At 37.7% G+C, this 20,171-nt stretch overlaps 3 protein-coding genes across 6 annotated transcripts; 2 read left to right on the top strand and 1 right to left on the bottom strand.

The window, feature by feature from the left end:
* Positions 1-485: 485 nt before the first annotated feature.
* LOC147489409 (pentatricopeptide (PPR) repeat-containing protein) lies at positions 486-13,400 on the bottom strand. Of its 4 annotated transcripts, XR_015202911.1 has the most exons (11): positions 12,560-13,400; positions 10,085-10,212; positions 8,075-8,215; positions 7,654-7,740; positions 7,260-7,413; positions 5,650-5,709; positions 4,119-4,547; positions 2,972-3,267; positions 2,629-2,758; positions 1,870-2,534; positions 486-949 (listed from the first exon to the last, which is right to left on the bottom strand). XR_015202911.1 is itself a non-coding variant. In XM_086574860.1 (10 exons), exons 1-10 carry the CDS (start codon positions 13,367-13,369, stop codon positions 1,995-1,997), a joined length of 2,775 nt encoding a protein of 924 aa, XP_086430986.1. In that variant the 5' UTR covers positions 13,370-13,389; the 3' UTR covers positions 1,747-1,994. The 4 variants fall into 4 exon arrangements, 3 of the variants coding, with proteins under 3 accessions (XP_086430986.1, XP_086430987.1, XP_086430988.1); XM_086574860.1 differs by lacking the exon at positions 486-949 and having other exon boundaries at positions 1,747-2,534; positions 12,560-13,389; XM_086574861.1 differs by lacking the exon at positions 486-949 and having other exon boundaries at positions 1,747-2,534; positions 10,085-10,331; positions 12,560-12,797.
* Positions 13,401-13,816: 416 nt separating this feature from the next.
* Positions 13,817-18,924, top strand: LOC147489408 (G-type lectin S-receptor-like serine/threonine-protein kinase At4g27290). Its single transcript, XM_086574863.1, has 8 exons — positions 13,817-14,392; positions 14,489-15,881; positions 16,517-16,648; positions 17,103-17,224; positions 17,492-17,702; positions 17,853-18,090; positions 18,196-18,346; positions 18,440-18,924. Exons 2-8 carry the CDS (start codon positions 14,552-14,554, stop codon positions 18,752-18,754), a joined length of 2,499 nt encoding a protein of 832 aa, XP_086430989.1. The 5' UTR covers positions 13,817-14,392; positions 14,489-14,551; the 3' UTR covers positions 18,755-18,924.
* A 407-nt stretch (positions 18,925-19,331) lies between these two features.
* LOC147489407 (uncharacterized) lies at positions 19,332-19,944 on the top strand. The gene is made up of 2 exons (XM_086574633.1): positions 19,332-19,821; positions 19,940-19,944. The coding sequence occupies exons 1-2, from the start codon at positions 19,332-19,334 to the stop codon at positions 19,942-19,944; spliced, it is 495 nt and encodes a 164-aa protein (XP_086430759.1).
* Positions 19,945-20,171: the final 227 nt, after the last annotated feature.

Genomic DNA, 20,171 nt, shown 5'->3' with positions numbered 1-20,171 from the left:
GCCAAATGGGCATCTACTTTTAATAGTATAGAGCCTCACCATCGTTCTTAAGATGTAATCTTTCATATTTTGAAACTTAATAGAAATGAAATGGTATTATGGGGAAAAAAAAAATTCCAAGATTTAGTTATCACTCATCAGTATGATTCCACCTTTTAATTTGCTTGCTCTACTTTCAATAAACTGATACTAATTAGAATTTTAAGGTATGACCGTTCCGGGTCAATGAATGATTATCAAGGGAAGAATAAAAGTACCAAAAATTATAAAATTTGAATTTATGAGCGCCCATACTTACTAATGTAATATTTGTTTAAATGATAATATAATAAAATCGATGTACCAGAAAACTTTAACTGGGAAGCTAAGAAGAATTTCCTCAGAGGAATCTGTGTTATGCCATTGCCAAGTACTCAGTTGTGCGTAAATTGACAGTATTTTGACTATTTTCGTCTTTGAAGAAACCACAGGGAAGAGGAAGAGGAAGGTGCAACCAAATAACAATACAATATCAATGTGATTTATCGTGGCTCAAATCTCAGACGACCAATATTCAAAATCTCACACGACCAATATTCATGTGTGGCTGGATCGCTAGATTGTACCAGGAGCCATTATTTATTCCTCCACATTCAAAGAGGATCTAGAGAGATACACAACTTCCTCATACGTTGACAGGAATACAAGATTGCAACAGCGTATTTACATTCTAAAGTTTTCACATTATACTGGCAAGAGCTTCAGAAGTTGTTGTCAGTGGCCTCGAGTTCAAGCTCAAATATAGGACGGGGAAATGATTTAGGAAGAATACCAAAAAGGGAATAACTTTCCTCTTTCTACATCCACAATCCTATCCTCCTAGAGGTATTAGTTTCCGCTCTTAAACCTCCCTCCGGCAGATTGAAAACGAGTCAGTCTACAGTCTCTTCCTTAAAATATCTCCTTAGATCTGACATTACGATAGGCATTATGCAACACCAGTAAAAAAAAAATGAGTTTTGAGATGCACTACCAAATAGAGGACTGACAAACGCGAGACAATTTTTTTGTTTGTTTGTTTGTTTCTATCAGAAGACTAGGAAAAAACACCAACATATAACGACCATAAAATAATTACTTAGGCACCTTCTATGTTGTTACATCAGTACAAGAAATATTTCATCATCGTCAATGCTTACTCATATGTGAGTGGGCTCGACGTATGAGTTCTTTTTCCAATCTTTTAGAGCATAAGGCATCTCACCAATTATGGTTAACTTCATAAAATCATTTCTACTAACTTCATCCCATACTAATTTTGGTCGCCCTTTTGTCTGTTATATGCTACATAAACTAATCATCCTAGATATACAAGTGCATCGGTACGTCGTTGTACACATCCATACCATCTACATCTACTTTATGTTCTTACTATTAGGTGCCATTCCTAATCAGAGAAGTGTATCAATCGGTTTGACGTCATATAGGGGTACAAGCTATAGCCATTTCTATCTTCTTCTAATTTACATTCCCACCAACTATATTAAACTCCTGCTATTTTAGTTCTCAACCTCCAGCCTTTAAGAACTTCAGAGTGAGCTCATTTTCAATGAGGCAGTTAATATCAGAGACTACTATAAACAAAATCTGACCTAAACATTAGACTATGTCTTAGGGCCCTGTGGACTTAGATTTTAGTAAGACAGCCAGCGTCATCATATCAAAATTTTAGCATTAGTATTAGTTTCATGTTTGATATAGCTGATATTGAAAAGAAAAGTTCATCGCCTATATTAAGGTCATAGGAAAAATAATGGTAATTCTAAAAGAAAACAAAACAAAAGGTTAAAAAGAATAACAATTAACAGGGTTAGAGTAAAACCAACTCACAAGAAAATCAGAGACCATGGCTTTCAGCTTTGCACCAAATTTTGAGCCACAATGGATAGTTCCTGTAACAACCACCTCTAAACTATCCACAGCCAACATGCCCAATTCAATTTCTAACTAAATGGTCAGAACCATGATCTATGGTCATCAATTTGATCTGCGTCTTCATAACCATCACTATCTTCATCACTCTCATCCTCATTGTAAACATCATCATCAAAGTCAGTATCAATGTCATCCTCTTTATCCACCTGTTTGGAGTTTGCCTCGAGAATTTTGTACGAATTCCAAGTAGGAGGAAATGTCTTCTGCAGCGCTTCTGTAAGCTCACCCCCTGTCCTCTCAATCTTGCGCAGGCACTTTGACCAGTGAACTGCAGTTCCCATATCAACAATCAAACCAAAGTCTATCATCTCTCTACATATAGATAGGATTCCTGAATAAATATATTCTTCACTGAAGTTAGCCCTTGATAGTAATGATGTCATCAGGCAGTGATATACAGCTTTGTCCGGCTTCAACCCATACGACTTCATCTCTTCAAAGCAATGTAACGCCTTCTCCGGGAGTGAGGCACGGGCCCACCCATGTATCAACGTGGTATAAGTTTTTATGTTAGGCTTCACGCCGACAAATTCCATTTCCTGAATCGTCTTTGTTGCTCTCTGAGCAAAAGAATTTTTTTAGTCAAAGCATGCATGACATAAATTTCTAGTCAATAAATTATAAATCTAATCAGAAGAAACAAATGAAACATACCAGCATATCCCCAGCTTTGCAACACGCATTTATAAAAGACGTATAAGTGTGGATATCAGGAAGAACCCCATCTTGCTTCATTTGTTGCATCAGGTCAGCAGCCTCCCACACATCCCCTCTTCGAGCCCATCTACATGATAAATGGTCAGTCTTTAGGCAGACAAGTTGCAGAAGACGGAAAAAGTAAACAAGGAAACCAACATGATACGTGTAAGGAAACAAGAGGATAAGAACAGTGGAAATCAGTAACACCATTCAAGATTGGAGTGATAGATACAGGAATACAATATTCATGCCAACCTTCACAAACGTATAAAAGTCCATAATGTTATATAGATCATACCCATCAATCAATATATTGTAGACAAATGTATTTCGGGGCATGTTCCTAGAAGACATTTCTCTTGTGACAGCTAAAGCACTCTGCATCCTGCCCGACTTGCAGCACGCTTTCAGTAGCGCCTCATACGAAAACACATCAAGCTCCAGTCCTTCATTTTTTATTCTACTGAAATACTGAAATGCTCTTCCAGTGTCTCCAAGAGAAGCATAACCATGCATAATACTCGTATATGTATGCTCATTAGGAGTTATGCCAGCGAGCGACATCTCATTTAATATTTCAACAGCTTTCTCCATCTGCAAAGAACACGAGGAACAGATTAATTTTGACCACTGTATGGGGTGACCCACTTCTAATAATTTTATAACGAATATATTCCTGGTTTAACCAAAATGGAATTCTAGCAACAAGAAGATGGCTCAAATCCATTCTAAACTTGGTTACAAGCAATAGAAAAAGGCCATAGATTGGATAGGAAAAAAGGATGAATAGTTGACTCGTAGACTTCAAAAAAATTCGCTCCGCTCAGGCAGACAACAACAAAGAAAATGATTATAGAGACTTCCTAATAACTCTCCTTTGATAAATTATATACATGCTATAAGATATCATCTTTCTGAGGACCATCCTCAACATGCTCTCTACCAATGTTCTTAGTACATTAGTGGGCGAAGCAGAGAAGGTGGCGAGAAGAAGCTGCAGCTGCTTTTTGTCTCTGCTAATAATGTTACAGGAAAAGGAGAGGAAAATCGGAAGGAAATGAAGGATTGGGGGAAGAAAAGTGGCAGAAAAGAAAAGTTGAAATATAAGCAAGACCAAAAAGGGAATATGAAAAAGAGATAAAGGGTAGAAGAAACAGAGATGAAGAAGGGAAGTTTTTTGGTCCTTTCAACCCACCCTTCCAACAAAATTTGATGTACGTGTGGATTTACTGGAACATGCAAACGCTTGCCTTAATTATTCCAAAATACAAATTGTCCATACAACATAGCCTTTGCTGAATAGCCATGTATATTCCTTTAATTTGGCTTTCTCATGAATTCTTTGTAACAAAATACGCTACTGACTATAGACACTTAGACTTCAGGGCAATCTTCTATATTGATTAGAAAGGCCATTAATCACTTTCCTCATAAAAAATGTGTACCTGGCGCTTTTCAACAAGGCCAAGAATTAGTGCATTAAAAGTGTGCACAGTTGGAATGCAGCCGTTCCGCCTCATCATATCAAAAATCTCAAGGGCTCTCTTCATTTCTCCAGCTTTTGCAAATCCATGTATGATGGGCATAAATGTCCGTGAGGTAGGCCTAATTCTCTGTCTATGCATTTCTTCAACTGTACAAATAGCTCGATCCATGTTACCCATCCCGCAAAATGCTGTAACTACATTATTATAGAGCACAGCATCAGGCTTCATGCCTTCTTTCAGCACATCCTCAAAAACAGTAAATGCATTGGCCCAATCATTCAGTTTTAGAAACCCATTGATCAACATTGAGTAGGTCTTTAAGTTGTGTTTAATCCCACTTAATTGCATTGTTTTGCTAACCTCTAGGGCTTTGGAGACCTTTCCCATCTGCAAGAATAAACATTCGAGACGTTAATGAAATTACTCAAATTTCATAGACTGTAGATCTACTTAAAAAACAAGAGAAGAAAGAATACGATCAGTTTTTGAGAACACTACAAGATGAAGTATGAGTCATACTTGGCAGTTGATGCCTTGGTGGTACATGGAAATAATAAAATTGGCACGGGACGTCGGGACATGCAAGAGACATGCTGACATGTCCATGCACGTCGACAGTTTCATGAAGGATGTATACACATATTGACTGCTAAGCAGTGTCCTGAAAGCTCAACATGCAAAAAGTTGTTTTATGGGTAATATGTCATGTGGAACACCATATGCATAGGAAACTACCAGAACAAACACTACAGTTTATCTATACTAGTGGTAATCCTTTGCGTCCAGTGCTAATGCCTAGGAGCACCCATGAAGGCCATGCCCTCAAGGCACCACGCCCAGAGGAGGCCATGCCTTCAAGACAACTTGTCTAAAGGAGGCCATGTTTTCTACGCAATTCCGCTTACCTATTCCCAGCTTTTTTTTATTTTATTTTGCTTTGAAAAGTCTCGTTAAAAGCTGTTCAAAAACATAATTTTGTAGAAATCCAACTTCCGGAACAAATGTTATGACTTACGGCATTTATATCATGTGTACCAGTCACTTATAGCCACATGTTATGTACCTTCTATCATTGTTCCTTCGTCCTTCACCGCGTTCTATTTACATTTGTTCCAATGACAAAATGACTTCATAATCTATGGCCAATGTTTAAGTTGAAACAATGAGAACGATCTGAGCTGCGTTATCATGGTGATCTCCATGGCTTGCCATATTGCAATGCAAAGAAAATCGCAATTCCCCAAAAAATATGGCACACAGATTAGTGTTAGACTACCACAGATGAATGTTTTCCAAGTCCGTAAGGTGCTTGACTGGCATGCGTGTTATCTAGGAACCTGAATAATTACATAGCCCAGAAAACCTAGGCATGTTATCGATATTGTAAGTTTGTAACTAAGGAAAGCAAGATGCACCATTGCAGTAACAATACAATGAAATTGTAAAAACACTGTAGAACATAAACCTCAAGATACAAAACGAACATTACCTTTGTATAAAGATTAATAAGACAGCCATAGCTGACCACTGAAGGTACAAAACCGCATTCCTGCAGATAACCATATAAATGAGCAGAAAAACAAACCACAAAATTAAACAGATAAATTAGAAATTTAGTAATACTACTTTGAAATAACTAGCAAATTAGCTCCTTCAACGCCCAAGGAACCACCCAAACCAACTAGCAAATCAAGCTCACTATTCTTTGACAGCATACTTTCCTGACTAATAATGCATGGGACTTTGTCAACAAAAAATAATTGATTCGGAAAATATATCAAGGAATGAAAAGCATTCTCTCGAGAACACCATCGTGTAATTTATAATAGCAAGCAGCGGCGATGGACTCTAGACAATAAATTTACTACATTGCTGTTTAGCAATATGTCATGTTAAACACAACTCTTAATTCTTTTTTATCAGTAAAAAGTACAGGTATATAATATACAATCAAAACGAATACACAGTATAGGATGAGATATCCTATGGTACAAGTGTGAGAAAAGTTTCAAAAACTTACAAAAAAAGCCACAAGTAAACACGCTAGCTCGTGCCCTTGAGAAAAATATCATAGAAAAACAAAGCTCCCTAAAGGAGTATCCCTCCCTCATCCCAAAGGAATATCAGTCCTTTAATCAAGATGAATCACCTCCTCCACCAATTTAAGACTCCGTCATCAAGATGTCTATTGTTTCTCTCCAGCCAGAGGCCCCACACAGTGGCAGAGGGTATGATAGTCCACAAATTGCTCACCTCAGAAGATTGAACTCTTTGAATGAAGGATAGTGAACAGCTCCTTGAACACCCAAGAAACCACCCAAACTGAGACACCACACCTCCCAAGAATACTGGCAATAGACTATTAGGATTTTTTTTTTTTTTTTTTTTTTTTTTAAAAGGCTAGACAAGTTAATGTTTTAATCAATTAGTGATTTGTAAGGGCGCAATTATTCTCATAATGCCCTTAATTTACAGTTTTAATAATTCGATATTATGGACAAGAATCTTTTTCTTACCATGACAATAGTGAAATGTTACCCTCTTATAACATTTACTACTCGACATTGTACTACTTCCTACATATTGAGCAGTTTCTGGACACAAAATCATTTCCATCCAAGACTATTGAATGTCCAATCATTCTAATTCAAATATCTACAACAGAACACACATAAGAACGGGACCGTTACACCACAAGCTATGAGAAATGCTAAAAAGACAAACTTAAAACGTAATTAACTTTCAGATATTAACTTCCAACTGAAAAGACTGTTGATCATTGTATCTGTTTACCCCATTTGAAAGATTCATAGGAAAACACAAACATAACAAGAATGCAATATATCAATCAAAAATAATAACTTTACACTATCAACTCTTAGACCCAGAAGCACTTTTCCAGGAGCAATTCATGGCTACTTAAACATGACCTATGACTATCATTTACAAATATAAACACTTCAGGCAAAGAAAAAGTAATTCACCCTGCAGCAAGATGCTAGAGGAGCCAAATTGCAATACCTAATCGGCTAATCATCCCAATTAGCATAAAAATTCACAGATTATGAGCTTTATCAAAAACTACTTTCTGAAGAGTACCTTAAGCCTGTCAAACACAACTAGAGCCTTTTCCTCATCGCCAATGTTTGTATAACCATCCATCATTGTGTGATATATGTCAATGGGAGCATCAATCCCTTCTTCTTCCATCTCTCTCACTAAGTCCTCCGCTCGGTCCATGTTGCGGGTTTGACTGCATTTTGTTTTCCAAAAAATTAGTAAAATCTTAACTGGAGGCAATACCCTGCCCCAAAAGCAATGTAAATTATGCTAAGTAACATTGGCACGGTTCCCAACATGGCATTTAGAATTTCCAAATCCAGGGATTAATCATAATCCTAGCCACGAGTGTCGCTCACCTACATAAATTGGAAAACTACCCAAAAAAGAAACAAGTACATAGAAAGCTAAATGAAGTCAGGAACTCAGTCACCTATGAGCATAGATTATGTTCGCGTATATTGTGTCATTCAAGGACGCCAACCTCTTTTTTGCCTCCTTGAACCATCTATCTGCAGCTCTTCCAAAGCAATATGAAAGAGTATTAGACAGGATATAGATCTAAAACACAAATTCATTAATTTTATCAAACGGTGCCAAACCTAAACCTTTTAAAAAAAGAAATTCATCAAAGAAAAAGGTGTGTGTGTGTGTGTGTGTGTGTGTGATCATCAGAAGTAGAGTAAACATCCACACATATAGGACTCTAGGTTATCAAAAAAATTCGCTTCCACAATCCTAGCGAACGAAGACACTGTCTATGGGGAATAATAGATATATAGCAGGGAGAGAATCTATATAACCACATAAGTTAGAAAAGTGAAGCAAAAACTGAAACTCTACGTATCACTTACTCAGCATCACCAATTTTGGCGAATCCCACCACAATTATACTATATGTCACCAAACTCATTTCAATGCCCTCTTGCTTCATCTTTCTCACACAAGATAACGCTTCCACCATGTCTCTAGCAACTGCATAGGCATGAATAAGGCTGCATGAAATGAACTCCTATCAACATACTGCAAGTAAAAAGAAAAATAAAGAACAAAGAATTTTAAACTTGGATACTCCGGAAAGCACATATAGAATGAGAGATTTTAACAAAAAAAAAAAAGGATAAAAAGGAGATTATTAGAACTGTGCAATGCTCAATAAAAATTTGTGATGAAACTAGAAGATATTGGACCCAAAAATTAATCGAAAATATATCCCAAGTTCCAAAACAGTTTTATTTTTTGTTTTGGCAAAGTAAAAATAAATTACTTTATGATTCAACATGTTCTCTTAATGGGTTGGACAGGTTAATAGCAAGTAAGGGTGCAGCCTATGTAGGGTCATACTTGCCATGTAGGACGAGAGAAAAAATGGGAGGATGTTTTTCTTGTTCGATGTTTGGACAATGGACAGGTAGGCTGAGAAATCCTACATTACAAATTTACAATAGTAAACATTACAACCAAACGGCTAAAAATCTAATTAAGGGCAGCGGTATTTACACACCACTTAATGGGATTGGCACCCCTTTTAAAAATTCACTGGTACCCCCCCCAAAAATAACCAACAGTTCTGCCAATACACCCCAAAAATTTAAATACACAAACACCCCCTCTTAAAGTGTCTCGCAGTAGGGGTTGGCCGCAAGGTTTCAGCTCTCGCGGGATATGGCTACCGTGGGTAGGCAAAACAATAACAAAAATCACATAATTTCTCGCGGCACTGAGTTACCGTGAAAGTGTGGTTCTCGTGGCAAGGAGTTATTGTGAGAATGTGGTTCTCGCGGCAAAGAGGTATTGTGAGAATTTGGTTCTCGCGGCACTTGGTTGTCGTAACTCTTTTTACACGGGGTGCTTAAGCTAGGACATACTTGGAATAACCATTATTCTTCTACCCTTTTGCCAAAGGGGTGCCGATCCCATTAAGTGGGGTGTAAATACCGCGCCCCCTAATTAACATGGGCACTTCATATTCGTAAAAAAATCCATGTCAGACGCATGGACATGTTGTTCATATGATTCAAACTATTCTTCTATACCCTAAAAACTAATAAAATAATTTATTAATACAATTACAACTCCATGATATCCCACTTTCATAGTTATTCACTTGCAATTGTAAGGTGTTTTGTAAAGTCTTGAGCTCAAAAATTAGTTGCATAACTAAAGAATAGTAATAGTTTTCACTTTTTTTTAGCCGTGTCCCCATGTCCTATTTCGTATAGGTTACCGTATCGGACACTCCGTAGCGACAAGCGTATCTGTGTTACTGTGACTTAGCTAAAAACCTATTACATCTTTTACAAACCTAGCAATTGGTCCCATCTAAACACAAAATACTCAAAACGACAATTTCTAATCTCCTTAAAGACCTTGGACCACTGAAATACGAGGGTTTTATTAGATATACTGATCTCCTCCATACTAGCTATGTTCCTTTCGAATCTTTATACCGATATTCTACTTCAATGATTCAAGAGCATATGGTAAGGCATTATGGTGGAATAACATGGAGCCATGGAGCCAATTGCTAGGTTGGTATACTTGGCGGTCAAGGAATGACAACATCTATAAAGATAAAGGAGCAGTACAAGATTATACTAATTATTCACAGTACACCTTTTCTTTGCTCGTAGACTTCTTGACTAGTTACGAGAGTGGGCTACTACTCTTTGGAGAGCCTTAATTTTTATTAGGGAAATGTTGATTAGCAACTTCGAGTTGCACTTGTACTTCTCTTCTACTTTTTCTAATTGCTGAGCATCTCTCCCTCTCCCAACTCCATCGTTAATAAGATGTTGGTTTATCAGAAAAGAGAATACATAATAATAAAATACCATTAAAGATGACCTGGAGCAAAACTTTACCTCGTATAGACATGTGATGTCGGTTCTATTCCCCTTGCTCTCATGTTCTCAAAGGTTTGGCGCGCTCGATGCATGTCTCCTCGCTTTGCATAATATTTTACCATCAAGCCAAACTCTTTTCTAGAAGGCTGTCAATGTGCACAGAAAAAAGATTTGGCTTCAAATGGGATGTAAGCTACAGTGAGAAAAAATCTCTAGCCAAGGAACCACAGAACTCTGAATGTGAACTAGCCATTATTGTTCAGGCCTGTGGAAACAATATACACATACTCATGAAACGTTGATGCAGAGAGTGATCTTAATACAATGCTATAGTGGTCTCTGCCACAAAATGGTGCACCTCCCTATAAATTCTTAAAATATTAAATAGATAGCCTGGTTTCAAAGTCCAAATGTGATTCACATAAACTATATAGTCAGGGTTACCAGCCTCCAAATATTCAAATGGTGTACATGAGCCAAATCAATCTCATTGAATCCAAAATGCATGTTCACTCTTCGAAACTAATAATCATCAGCTGTGTTGCATGGGTACGGGTACGAGTGTCGGGTTTGGACACGGGTATGGCGATTTGGACACGGTGAGGTTTGAAAATCAAGACACGGAGACACGGCTAATATTATAATTTATTTATTTTATTTTGTTTAATAAAGAAATTATTTTAATTCTAAAACATTGAATCTTGAAAAACACAGGGCAAGGCATTTGGATTATAAATGATAATGTTTGAAATTGTGGTCAGAAATTTGGTTGTATCCACAGGTCAAGGCTCATTGGGCACTGAAAGTTTGAACCAATTATTAATTACTAGTTTGAAGTTTGAACACCCATTCTAAAAAAGCCTAGTCCATATTATTTGTTTCAAGACTGGCCCGCCCATTTCCACCCAATTTAAGTTGCTTACATCAGCAACTTAACTACATCTTCTTCCTTTTGTCTTGCATAACCCTAGATCTAGCCGCCATGAAAAAACAAGGTAGAGAGAGAAGAATGAAGACCAAAGCAAGAGAATAACTTTGCGCAAGGGAGACTCTCCAATCAATATTTCTACCTCTCCTCTCTATTTCTCCTCTCTACCTCTCCGAAAAAGTTTTTTTTTTTTCTTCTACTCAGATCATGAATTTGTATCGTGTCGGTGTCAGTGTCGACACGACACGGGACACAGAGGAAATATTGGCGTACCCATGTAACACAAATCATCAGCCATTATAAACACTTGAAAACTATTAGCATGGCATTACATAACCATCCAAAATCGTAATATGTCTTATGTTTAGTTTATCAATGATGACGGCCCCTATAGTTGTTATGTAATTTGAGGACCAAAAGATGGAGCAGATATGAGAGACAAATGGGAGACAATCAAGAATATGAATAGATCTCCAAATGGTAAAATTTAATAACAGCTATGTTGTTAGAGGCGAGGTGGGGCGCAAGTTGTTATGATTCTAAACTAATGCCTTGGGCTGCCCTGGCACCTCATTATAAACGGCTTTGGCAATGACTGTAAAATTTCACTAAAAATAACAGCCTTGATTGCCGCATTGGCACAGGGGCAGATTGGTCGTCTTGGGCCGTCTATTTGGCGCTTTGGACCACCTTGGACCTTGGTGCTGCCTTTGACAGCATAGAATAACACATTCACTAATTGCGAGGGATTTATCATTTATGTGGTGGGTAGTGGGCAAAAGAGCACATAAGGAATGCCCTAAATTGATTTTTTGTTTTTTTCTTCTTCTTATGTTTTGTTTCATCTCTTGTAAGTATTTATTTTTCGATTTTTCTCTTGTAATGTAGGCCTTCTCAGCCTACTTTTCCTTTATTAATGAAATATAACTTTTTACCGAGCAAAAAAACAAGGATGATGGAATTTGTGCCCTAATGTTAACATGAGTTGAAAAAAGAAAAAGTGTCCGTAGTTACAACTTACAACAGGTTTATTTCAAATGTCCAAAGTCAGTGTCTCAACCATATTTGTCTGCTACACTATAATAGAAAACATTGGTCACATCCAAGAAACGATTGGGCTGTGCCGTTGCTTACGTAAAATTAATTGATGCAAACTTGTTTGCTTTCTATAGATTTAGTAACTTTGCACACCTAAGGAGTCAGAAAATGTATTTGAAAATATTGTGGAATTAGTCCTAGAGGCCGATTAGTCCGCTGAGCCCAGCTAATCAGTCCGCCTAGACCCAACTAATTGGTCCACCGTTTTTCAAACCGATTTAGGCCTAGGGACCACCTAGGCGGCCGTTTCATAGAACACTGAGTTCAACCATAAGTTCAAAATACCCAGCCCCCTTGTGAGCTGTGATAGTTGCCACATTGCTCAGGAGCATTGTAGCTTCTGGTCTATAATGTGTCGTGCCTATAGTCCTATAATAGTTTCGAGACCTTCTAAGAAGGCAGCTCCTAACAAAATCAAAACAATTAACACGAGTTACACAACGGCATTACATTTCAAAATACCATACCTTTGTAACTCTTTCAAAAGCTCGAACAACAGCCTGCCAATTCTCAGGCTCAGTATCAATAACCTTCTTAAAATCCCTCCTAGCATTCTCCCTCTTCTCATGCCAATCCGACCGATACTCCACCTCATCACCCCCCTCGAAATACTTCTTCCTTTCCTCATACTTAGCCTTGGATTTCTTCCCATCGTCTAATTTCACAGTCAAAACTCTCCCATGAAACTCCACACCATCAAATTCCACAGCCTTATTAGCAGAATTAACAGCAGTGGGCCCACCATATATAACAAACCCATATCCTAAATTCCTCTCAGGATTCTCATACCCTTTTATTAATATCACATTTTTCACCGGCCCGAATTGCCGAAAAAATTCAGCCACTTCATTTTTCTTTATCCATAATGGTAAATTCCCTACAAAAATTTTACCCTCCTGTCTAAACTCAATAACTGGAAGTGGGCTTTCTACTTTTGGGTCACTCTCATTTCCCACATTCTCCAATACCATAGGTTCATCTTTCGATATCGTTTCTTGTACAGGTGGTGATATTTTGCTGGAAAGCCAGAGCTTGTTATCGAGATTATGCGAGTTTTTCTCGATTTTTTTAGGGTTTAAGAGGTTTCTAAGTGGGTTTGAAGGGGGCTCATGGTTCGGGTCTTGTGGGGCGGGTTTGAGGGTTTTGGGGCGGCGAATGTTGGTGTTGAGAGAAGGGTCCGGTTTTCTAGAGTGTTTTGAGGAGAAGGCAAATGTTTGGAAGTGGAAAAAAGGACGAGGAGAAAATAGTGAAGTGGTGGTGACGGGAAAATTTTCCATTATCTCTTCATTGAGTGAGTGAGTGTGTGTTTCAAAAGTCAGCAATATATTTATTTTGACTTTTGACCAATCTGACGTGGAAGATGCCATAACTATTCCTTGTATTCTTTCGTTGTCCACCACCTCTAAACTTTATTTTGCATGGACATTGTACCCCATGAATTATGTATAATTTAATGGTAGGAACTAAAATGTGGTTTAGCATAAAGAAACAGGCTACATCAATCAGAAATATAGGTGGGGAAGTCCCCACAATTCCTTGTTAATTCAATATATCTATGCCAAAAGTATATGGTCTGTATATGATATTGGTAATACGCTAATATTTGCAATTATTCTACCCAGTGTGTGTTTTGACAATGATTGGGTTACAGAAGAGAAGGTCAATATAATAAACAAGGACTTCATTAATTAGCAATTAATCATTTTTGCGAATGATTGGTTTCTGAGTTCTTCACGAGTTGTGATTTTGATGACCATGGACTGGTGTCCTCCAGGCTCCAGAAGTCAGAAAAAGTAGGTCCCAAAACAACTGATATATCTAACACACATTTCAAGTACGTACGTGAAACTGTTGAGAAGCACCATTAACTCTAATACTTTCACTGTTACATTTTCTTGTTCAATTGTTAATCGCGGGGATAACACTTATTCTGTTTAATTATATTGTGAAAATGATTACAAGTTAACTGCTGAATATAACTCAACAAGACAGTGACAAAGACGTCATACCATCTAAATGGTTAATCGTCGGTGCAAGTAATTGCTTAAACACATGAGAAATTTAGACTTTAGACTTGGATATGTTTATGGGTTAGATATAAAACTCAAACGTGAATGTTTTCTAGTTGATGATAAAAACTTGTGCTGACATTTTTTTAAGTTAGATAACTTCTGAGAGAGAACACACCATATTCTTGGGTTTCCTTCATCTTTCAGAGATAAGCATATTCTTCACCTGCAGTCTGTAGACAGTACGCAATAAGGCCGAACAACATAAATCTCTTCTCTCTTTGCTTTCTGGTAATTGCGCCTTGCGCGCTTTACTTGTTCTTTGTTGCCTTGTTCTAGACTTCTAGTGCTTGTGTGTGTTCTGATTTGCATCCTTTTCTTCAACAGATATCTGTGCAGGCTAGTCTCCAGTAACGGAATTTTTTTGTCTGAAGACTCGGTTGCTATTTGATGTGGCTGCTTGGAACAACAAGAAGGAAAAGAAAAATAATGGGTGTCCTTCATCTTGTCATGTTTTATTCCTTTACATTCTCTCTTTTCTATCAAGAGATCCACATTGCAGCCTACACTTTAACACCATCTCAATCTATCATTGATGGGCAGACCTTAATCTCCAAAGGTGCAATTTTTGAGCTAGGTTTCTTCAGTCCCTCCAATTCAAAAGACCGATACTTGGGAATTTGGTACAAAAAAGTTTCAGTTCAAACAGTAGTTTGGGTAGCTAACAGAGATTCACCACTTAATGATACATCAGGAGCTCTAAAGATAGGCTCCATAGGCAATATAGTCATCTTAAACAGAACTCAAAGTGTTATTTGGTCATCGAATACGTCAAATGCAGTGGAAAATCCAATTGTAGAGTTATTAGACTCTGGAAATTTAGTTCTAAGAGATGTTAAAGATGCAGACCCTAAGAGCTATCTATGGCAGAGCTTTGACTACCCGGGTGATACGTTACTACCAGGAATGAAGCTTGGGTGGAACTTAAAGACAGGTAGGAACACTTACATGTCATCTTGGAGGAACTCTGATGATCCTTCTCAGGGGGACTACACTTTTGCCATTGATCTTACAAAATATCCTGAATCAGTTATACGAAACAGGTATAGTAAGTATTATCGTAGCGGACCATGGGATGGACTTCAATTTAGTGGCGCACCTAATTTGGTGCGCAATCGAGTCTTTAAATATGAAGTTGTCCTCAATGCGGATGAAGTATATTACACATACCAAGTTATTGATCAATCTGTTACTTTGAGGGTGGTGTTGACACAAACCAGTACTGAGGGTCATCTTCAACGTCTCACTTGGGTTAATGACACACAGAGTTGGCGAGTTCTTGTGTCAATTCCAAGAGACCATTGTGACGACTATGCGCTATGTGGTGCTTATAGTACTTGTGAAGTGATGAGTGAACCAGCTTGCCAGTGTTTGAAGGGGTTCAAACCTAAGTCACCACTGGAATGGGATGCAACGGACTGGTCTCAGGGATGTGAACGAAAGACTCCTACAAATTGCAGTCAGGGAGATGAATTTCTAAAATTTACAGGGGTGAAGGTGCCAGATACAACTGGTACATGGGCTAACATGAGTATGGACCTTGAGGAATGCAGGGTAATTTGCTTGACGAACTGTTCATGTGTGGCTTATACTAATGCTGATATTAGTAATGGTGGAAGTGGTTGTGTTATGTGGTTTATGGATCTAACCGATATAAGAAATATGGATGAGGATGGGGCCGGACAAGATCTTTACATTCGGATGGCAGCTTCTGAACTAGGTTAATTTGGATTCCGTATTCCGTTTTATGTTGCATAACTAGCACTATTACAAAGTCTAACATCTCCGTATTCTGTTTTTCCTTAAATACAGAAATTGGTACTGTGCCGAGTCAAAACATTTTATTGCTTAATGCCCTATAGGAACAATCTTACAATTTTACTTCACAATCCATTACATTAATTTCTGTGCAAACTCCAAACATCAACCCTTCGGTAGGACTTAGGAGTCCGGCTAAGGTTCAATAATCCCCTTTTAAGGTTCTGCATTGGAAGGAGGATTACCTCATTTATGATTTGATATTTATAGCCATTGCATTTGCTCTGTTTCTAGATAAAAAGTATCACATAACATTATGGTTAAAACAGTAGGTCTTGGCAGTCTGGCAGACATTGTCTTACACCTTGTATATGCAAAACCTACTATTCCACACTAAATAGAGTCTCCATCGTTGATCTGTCCTCTCATCATTGTAGTCTCCCCCCCACACACACACACACAAATAAATAAATAGGAAGAAACCGAACAACTTCTGTAATGTACTCAACAACAAATATTTGTACCTTGTTTCATTGTTGTGACTTCTTACTACTTTTTATGCTATCTTCCACATTTATGATTAATGTGTATTTATAGTTTCTGAAAGCAAGTCAAGAACGAAGGAGCATGTGGTAGTAATAGTAAGCATTACGGCTGTTGCTGGGATGGCAGTGTTAGGCTTGGGGAGCTGGTGCATTTGGAGCATCTGGAAGAAGAGAAGTCCAAGAGGTGCAATGTCATATTCTTAATCTTCTCCTTCCGTGTTATTTTTAAGTATTCTTTTTATGAGAGGGACTAAGCACACCCCTAGCTGTTTGTAAATTCATATTGATTCTTCCCCTCTTGGGTTCAAATCCAAATCATTTCGCAGCACAAACAAACCCAACTTTGAACAGATAAAACTCTTACTAGTTCCACCAAGACATGTCTCTTTTAAACAAACCTCTTGTTCTGTATCCGTAGTCACCATCTCTGTAGTCAAATATGCATTGTTCTCAAAAACAACACACTAGCTAGACATCATTTCATTTACTTAATGGTAGGGGTGGGGTTTTACAAGAGATGAGGTTCTCCGTTCACGCTAGTGCAGTAGTGCTTACACTTGGAATGGTGTAATACTTCACTGTAACTCTGTAAGTACATCACTATTTTTGTATGACGACAATGATCATTTTTTGCGCAGGCGACCATGGGAAAGATGACCTTGAATTACCTATATTTGATTTGGCTACAATAAAAAATGCAACCGATAACTTCGCAGAAGCAAATAAGCTTGGTGAAGGTGGATTTGGTCCTGTTTATAAGGTAAATTATATACCGTGCATCCAACTACGTGTAGTCGTGAAGTCAGGGACGGGGAGGATTCCATTTGTGTGTGTGTGTGTGTGGGGGGGGAGAAGGAAGTCTCTCCTTGCGTGAAGTTGAGTATGCTAGGGTGACAAGCATATCACCTGCCTAGGGGACAACTCAACATCTTCCATTGATTGTAATTTGTAAGCCAAGATGTGCAAAGTGGCTGTCGAATTCCCGTCTAATATAATTTATTTGTGATTGCACTATCATATCCTGCAGGGTAAGTTGGAAGGAGAACAAGAAATAGCAGTGAAACGGCTCTCAAAGAACTCTATACAAGGTCTCAGTGAGTTCAAGAATGAAGTGATCCTAATATCCAAACTTCAGCACAAAAATCTTGTTAAGCTTCTTGGATTTTGCATGCAAGGAGAAGAAAAGATGTTGGTCTATGAGTACATGCCGAACAAAAGCTTGGATTCATTTATATTTGGTTTGTTTCTTATTCTGCATATGTTGCCTAACTGATATAGCTTTACTTTGACTTTGTATCACGAGTAACTGGTCATTAGCTATTTTCTGTGTCCTAATCTTAGCAAACCAATGAACGAAGAGAGCAATGTAAAATTTCATTTCAATGCAGATGAAACGACGAGCAGACTACTTGATAAGCAGAAGCGAGTGGACATTATCTTAGGAATAGCTCGAGGTATACTTTATCTTCATCACGATTCAAGACTCAGGATTATACACAGGGATCTCAAAGCAAGCAATATCTTACTCGATAGTGAAATGTTACCCAAAATATCAGACTTTGGCATGGCAAGACTTTTCAGAGGAGATCAAAACGAAGCAAATACAGAGAGAGTTATGGGGACATAGTAATAACAATCTTACCTTCACAATAATTTATCACGCGTTCATGAATAAACTACTTTCTGATGCCATATATTATATTTATTAACTTAATTCTTGACTTTGTGTAGCGGTTACATGTCGCCTGAGTATGCTGTTGATGGCCACTTTTCAGTAAAATCTGATGTATTTAGCTTTGGAGTTCTAGTTTTGGAAATTATCAGTGGCAAGAAGAATAGGGGCTTTTTTCATCCTGACCATGAGCTTAATCTTTTAGGACATGTAAGTCCTAATTTGATGATTAATTTCTATCTTCTTCTTCTAAATACTACAACTCTTTATAAATACACTGTATATACCTTTTCGTTGTTTCAGGCTTGGAGACTATGGAGTGAAGACAGGTCCATGGAATTGGTTGATGAGTCGATGGGCAATTCATGCGGCCTTGCACAGGAAATTTTAAGGTGCATTCATATAGGACTATTGTGTGTTCAGAAAGGTGCAGATCAAAGGCCAACCATGTCATCAGTGGTGTTGATGTTGAGTAGTGAAACTGTAGTACTTCCCAAACCTCTACCACCGGGCTTTTACTTCGAAAGGAGTACTCCCATAAAAGACACTTGGTCCTATAGTGATAAAGAGTCCTGTGTTTCATATGACTCAACTATATCAATGGTAGAGGCACGTTGAAGGAGGTTTGTCTCGAAGTATCAATTGAGTTAGTTATCATCTTCTTCTCAGTTCTTTTCAATTGAATTATGTTAAATCCAGTTTTTTTTTTTCTTCTTCTTTTATATCAAGTTCGATCTTATTACTCAAAATTGATTCAAGTTCTCTCATTAATTACATACTTGTTACAATGACTTCATCATCAACTAACATGAACTCAATCAACATCTCTCAATTCGTTCCTGTTAAACTTTCTAAAGAAAAATTTCTACTTTGGAAACAATTGTTCAAACCAATCCTCAAAAGTAACAATCTGGTTGGCTTTGTTAATGGTTCATGTAAATGTCCACCCCAATTTCTTCAATGATGAAGGTCAACAAACAAAAAATCCAGAGTATTTACAATGGGTTAAACAAGATCAAACCTTGCTGATATGGATGAATGCTACTATCTCGGAATCTATTCTCCCTTATGTGATAGGTATTGATTCTGCTGCTGAGTTATGGAGTGTACTTGAAAAGCATTTTGCTTTAGCAACTCTGCTCATGTTCATCAACTTAAAGATCAACCACAAGGGATCAAAAAGGGAAATAGTTCCATGCATGACTATTTACAGAAGATCAAATCAATAAGTGATGGTTTAGCTGCTGCAAATATCATAGTAACTTATGGTGATACGGTTCAGCATGTTCTAAGAGGTCTTCCAAATGAATATGATCCAGTTGCAACATCTCTTCGAGTTAGAACTGAAGAAGCAAACTTTGATGAGTTGTATGGTTTACTCTTAAGCGAAGAAATTAACATTCTGGAAAGACAGAAAATTGCTCATGAAGTTTCTACTCAAGTCTTTGCTACTACAAGGAATGCTGGTAGTTTTGAATCCTCTTCAAACTTTCATCGAGGTGGCTCAAGTAATTATAGAGGAAGAGGAAGATTTAGAGGTCGTGGTGGTTTTAACAGAGGAGTAGGAAATTTTCAAAACAATCAGAACACACAGAAGACTTGTAATCCTACTGTTAATCCAAATGGCATAATTGAATGTCAAATTTGTGGCAAGCTTGGTCACTCAGCAATCGACTGCTATAATCGTATGAATCATTCCTATATTGGACGTCAACCACAAACAAAACTTCAAGCAATGCAACACAGAAAGCTTCAAGTTCAACTGGAAACTCAAATACACAAGACTACTTTCCTAACACACAGTATAACTCACATGCTTCCTACTACACATCAGATTATACTCCTTCATCTCAGTGGATTGTTGATACTGGAGCCACAAATCACATCACTGCAGACTTAAACAATCTCACTCTTCATCATCCTTACTCTGGAAATGATAAAGTTCTAGTTTGTGATGGCCAAGGACTTCACATTGCAAATACAGGTTCCACTACTTTACATACTCCTACATCTAAATTTCATTTGAATGATATAC

Source organism: Coptis chinensis, chromosome 7 (genome assembly GCF_015680905.1).
Source record: "Coptis chinensis isolate HL-2020 chromosome 7, ASM1568090v1, whole genome shotgun sequence".
NCBI classification, from domain to species: domain Eukaryota; kingdom Viridiplantae; phylum Streptophyta; class Magnoliopsida; order Ranunculales; family Ranunculaceae; genus Coptis; species Coptis chinensis.
The sequence above is the reverse complement of the archived record's forward strand: the minus strand, read 5'-3'. Positions and strand labels throughout refer to the sequence as shown.

Coding starts and splice junctions, on each gene's coding strand:
- LOC147489407 (XM_086574633.1), top strand. CDS start 19,332: ATGCATGACTATTTACAGAAGATCAAATCAATAAGTGATGGTTTAGCT.
- LOC147489409 (XM_086574860.1), bottom strand. CDS start 13,369: ATGGAAAATTTTCCCGTCACCACCACTTCACTATTTTCTCCTCGTCCT. Junction 7,741..8,074: donor GCCAAAATTGGTGATGCTGA/GTAAGTGATACG, acceptor TTGCTTTGGAAG/AGCTGCAGATAGATGGTTCA. Junction 3,268..4,118: donor GCCTTGTTGAAAAGCGCCAG/GTACACATTTTT, acceptor TGTTCTTTGCAG/ATGGAGAAAGCTGTTGAAAT.
- LOC147489408 (XM_086574863.1), top strand. CDS start 14,552: ATGTGGCTGCTTGGAACAACAAGAAGGAAAAGAAAAATAATGGGTGTC. Junction 15,882..16,516: donor GATGGCAGCTTCTGAACTAG/GTTAATTTGGAT, acceptor GTGTATTTATAG/TTTCTGAAAGCAAGTCAAGA. Junction 16,649..17,102: donor GAAGAAGAGAAGTCCAAGAG/GTGCAATGTCAT, acceptor TTTTTTGCGCAG/GCGACCATGGGAAAGATGAC.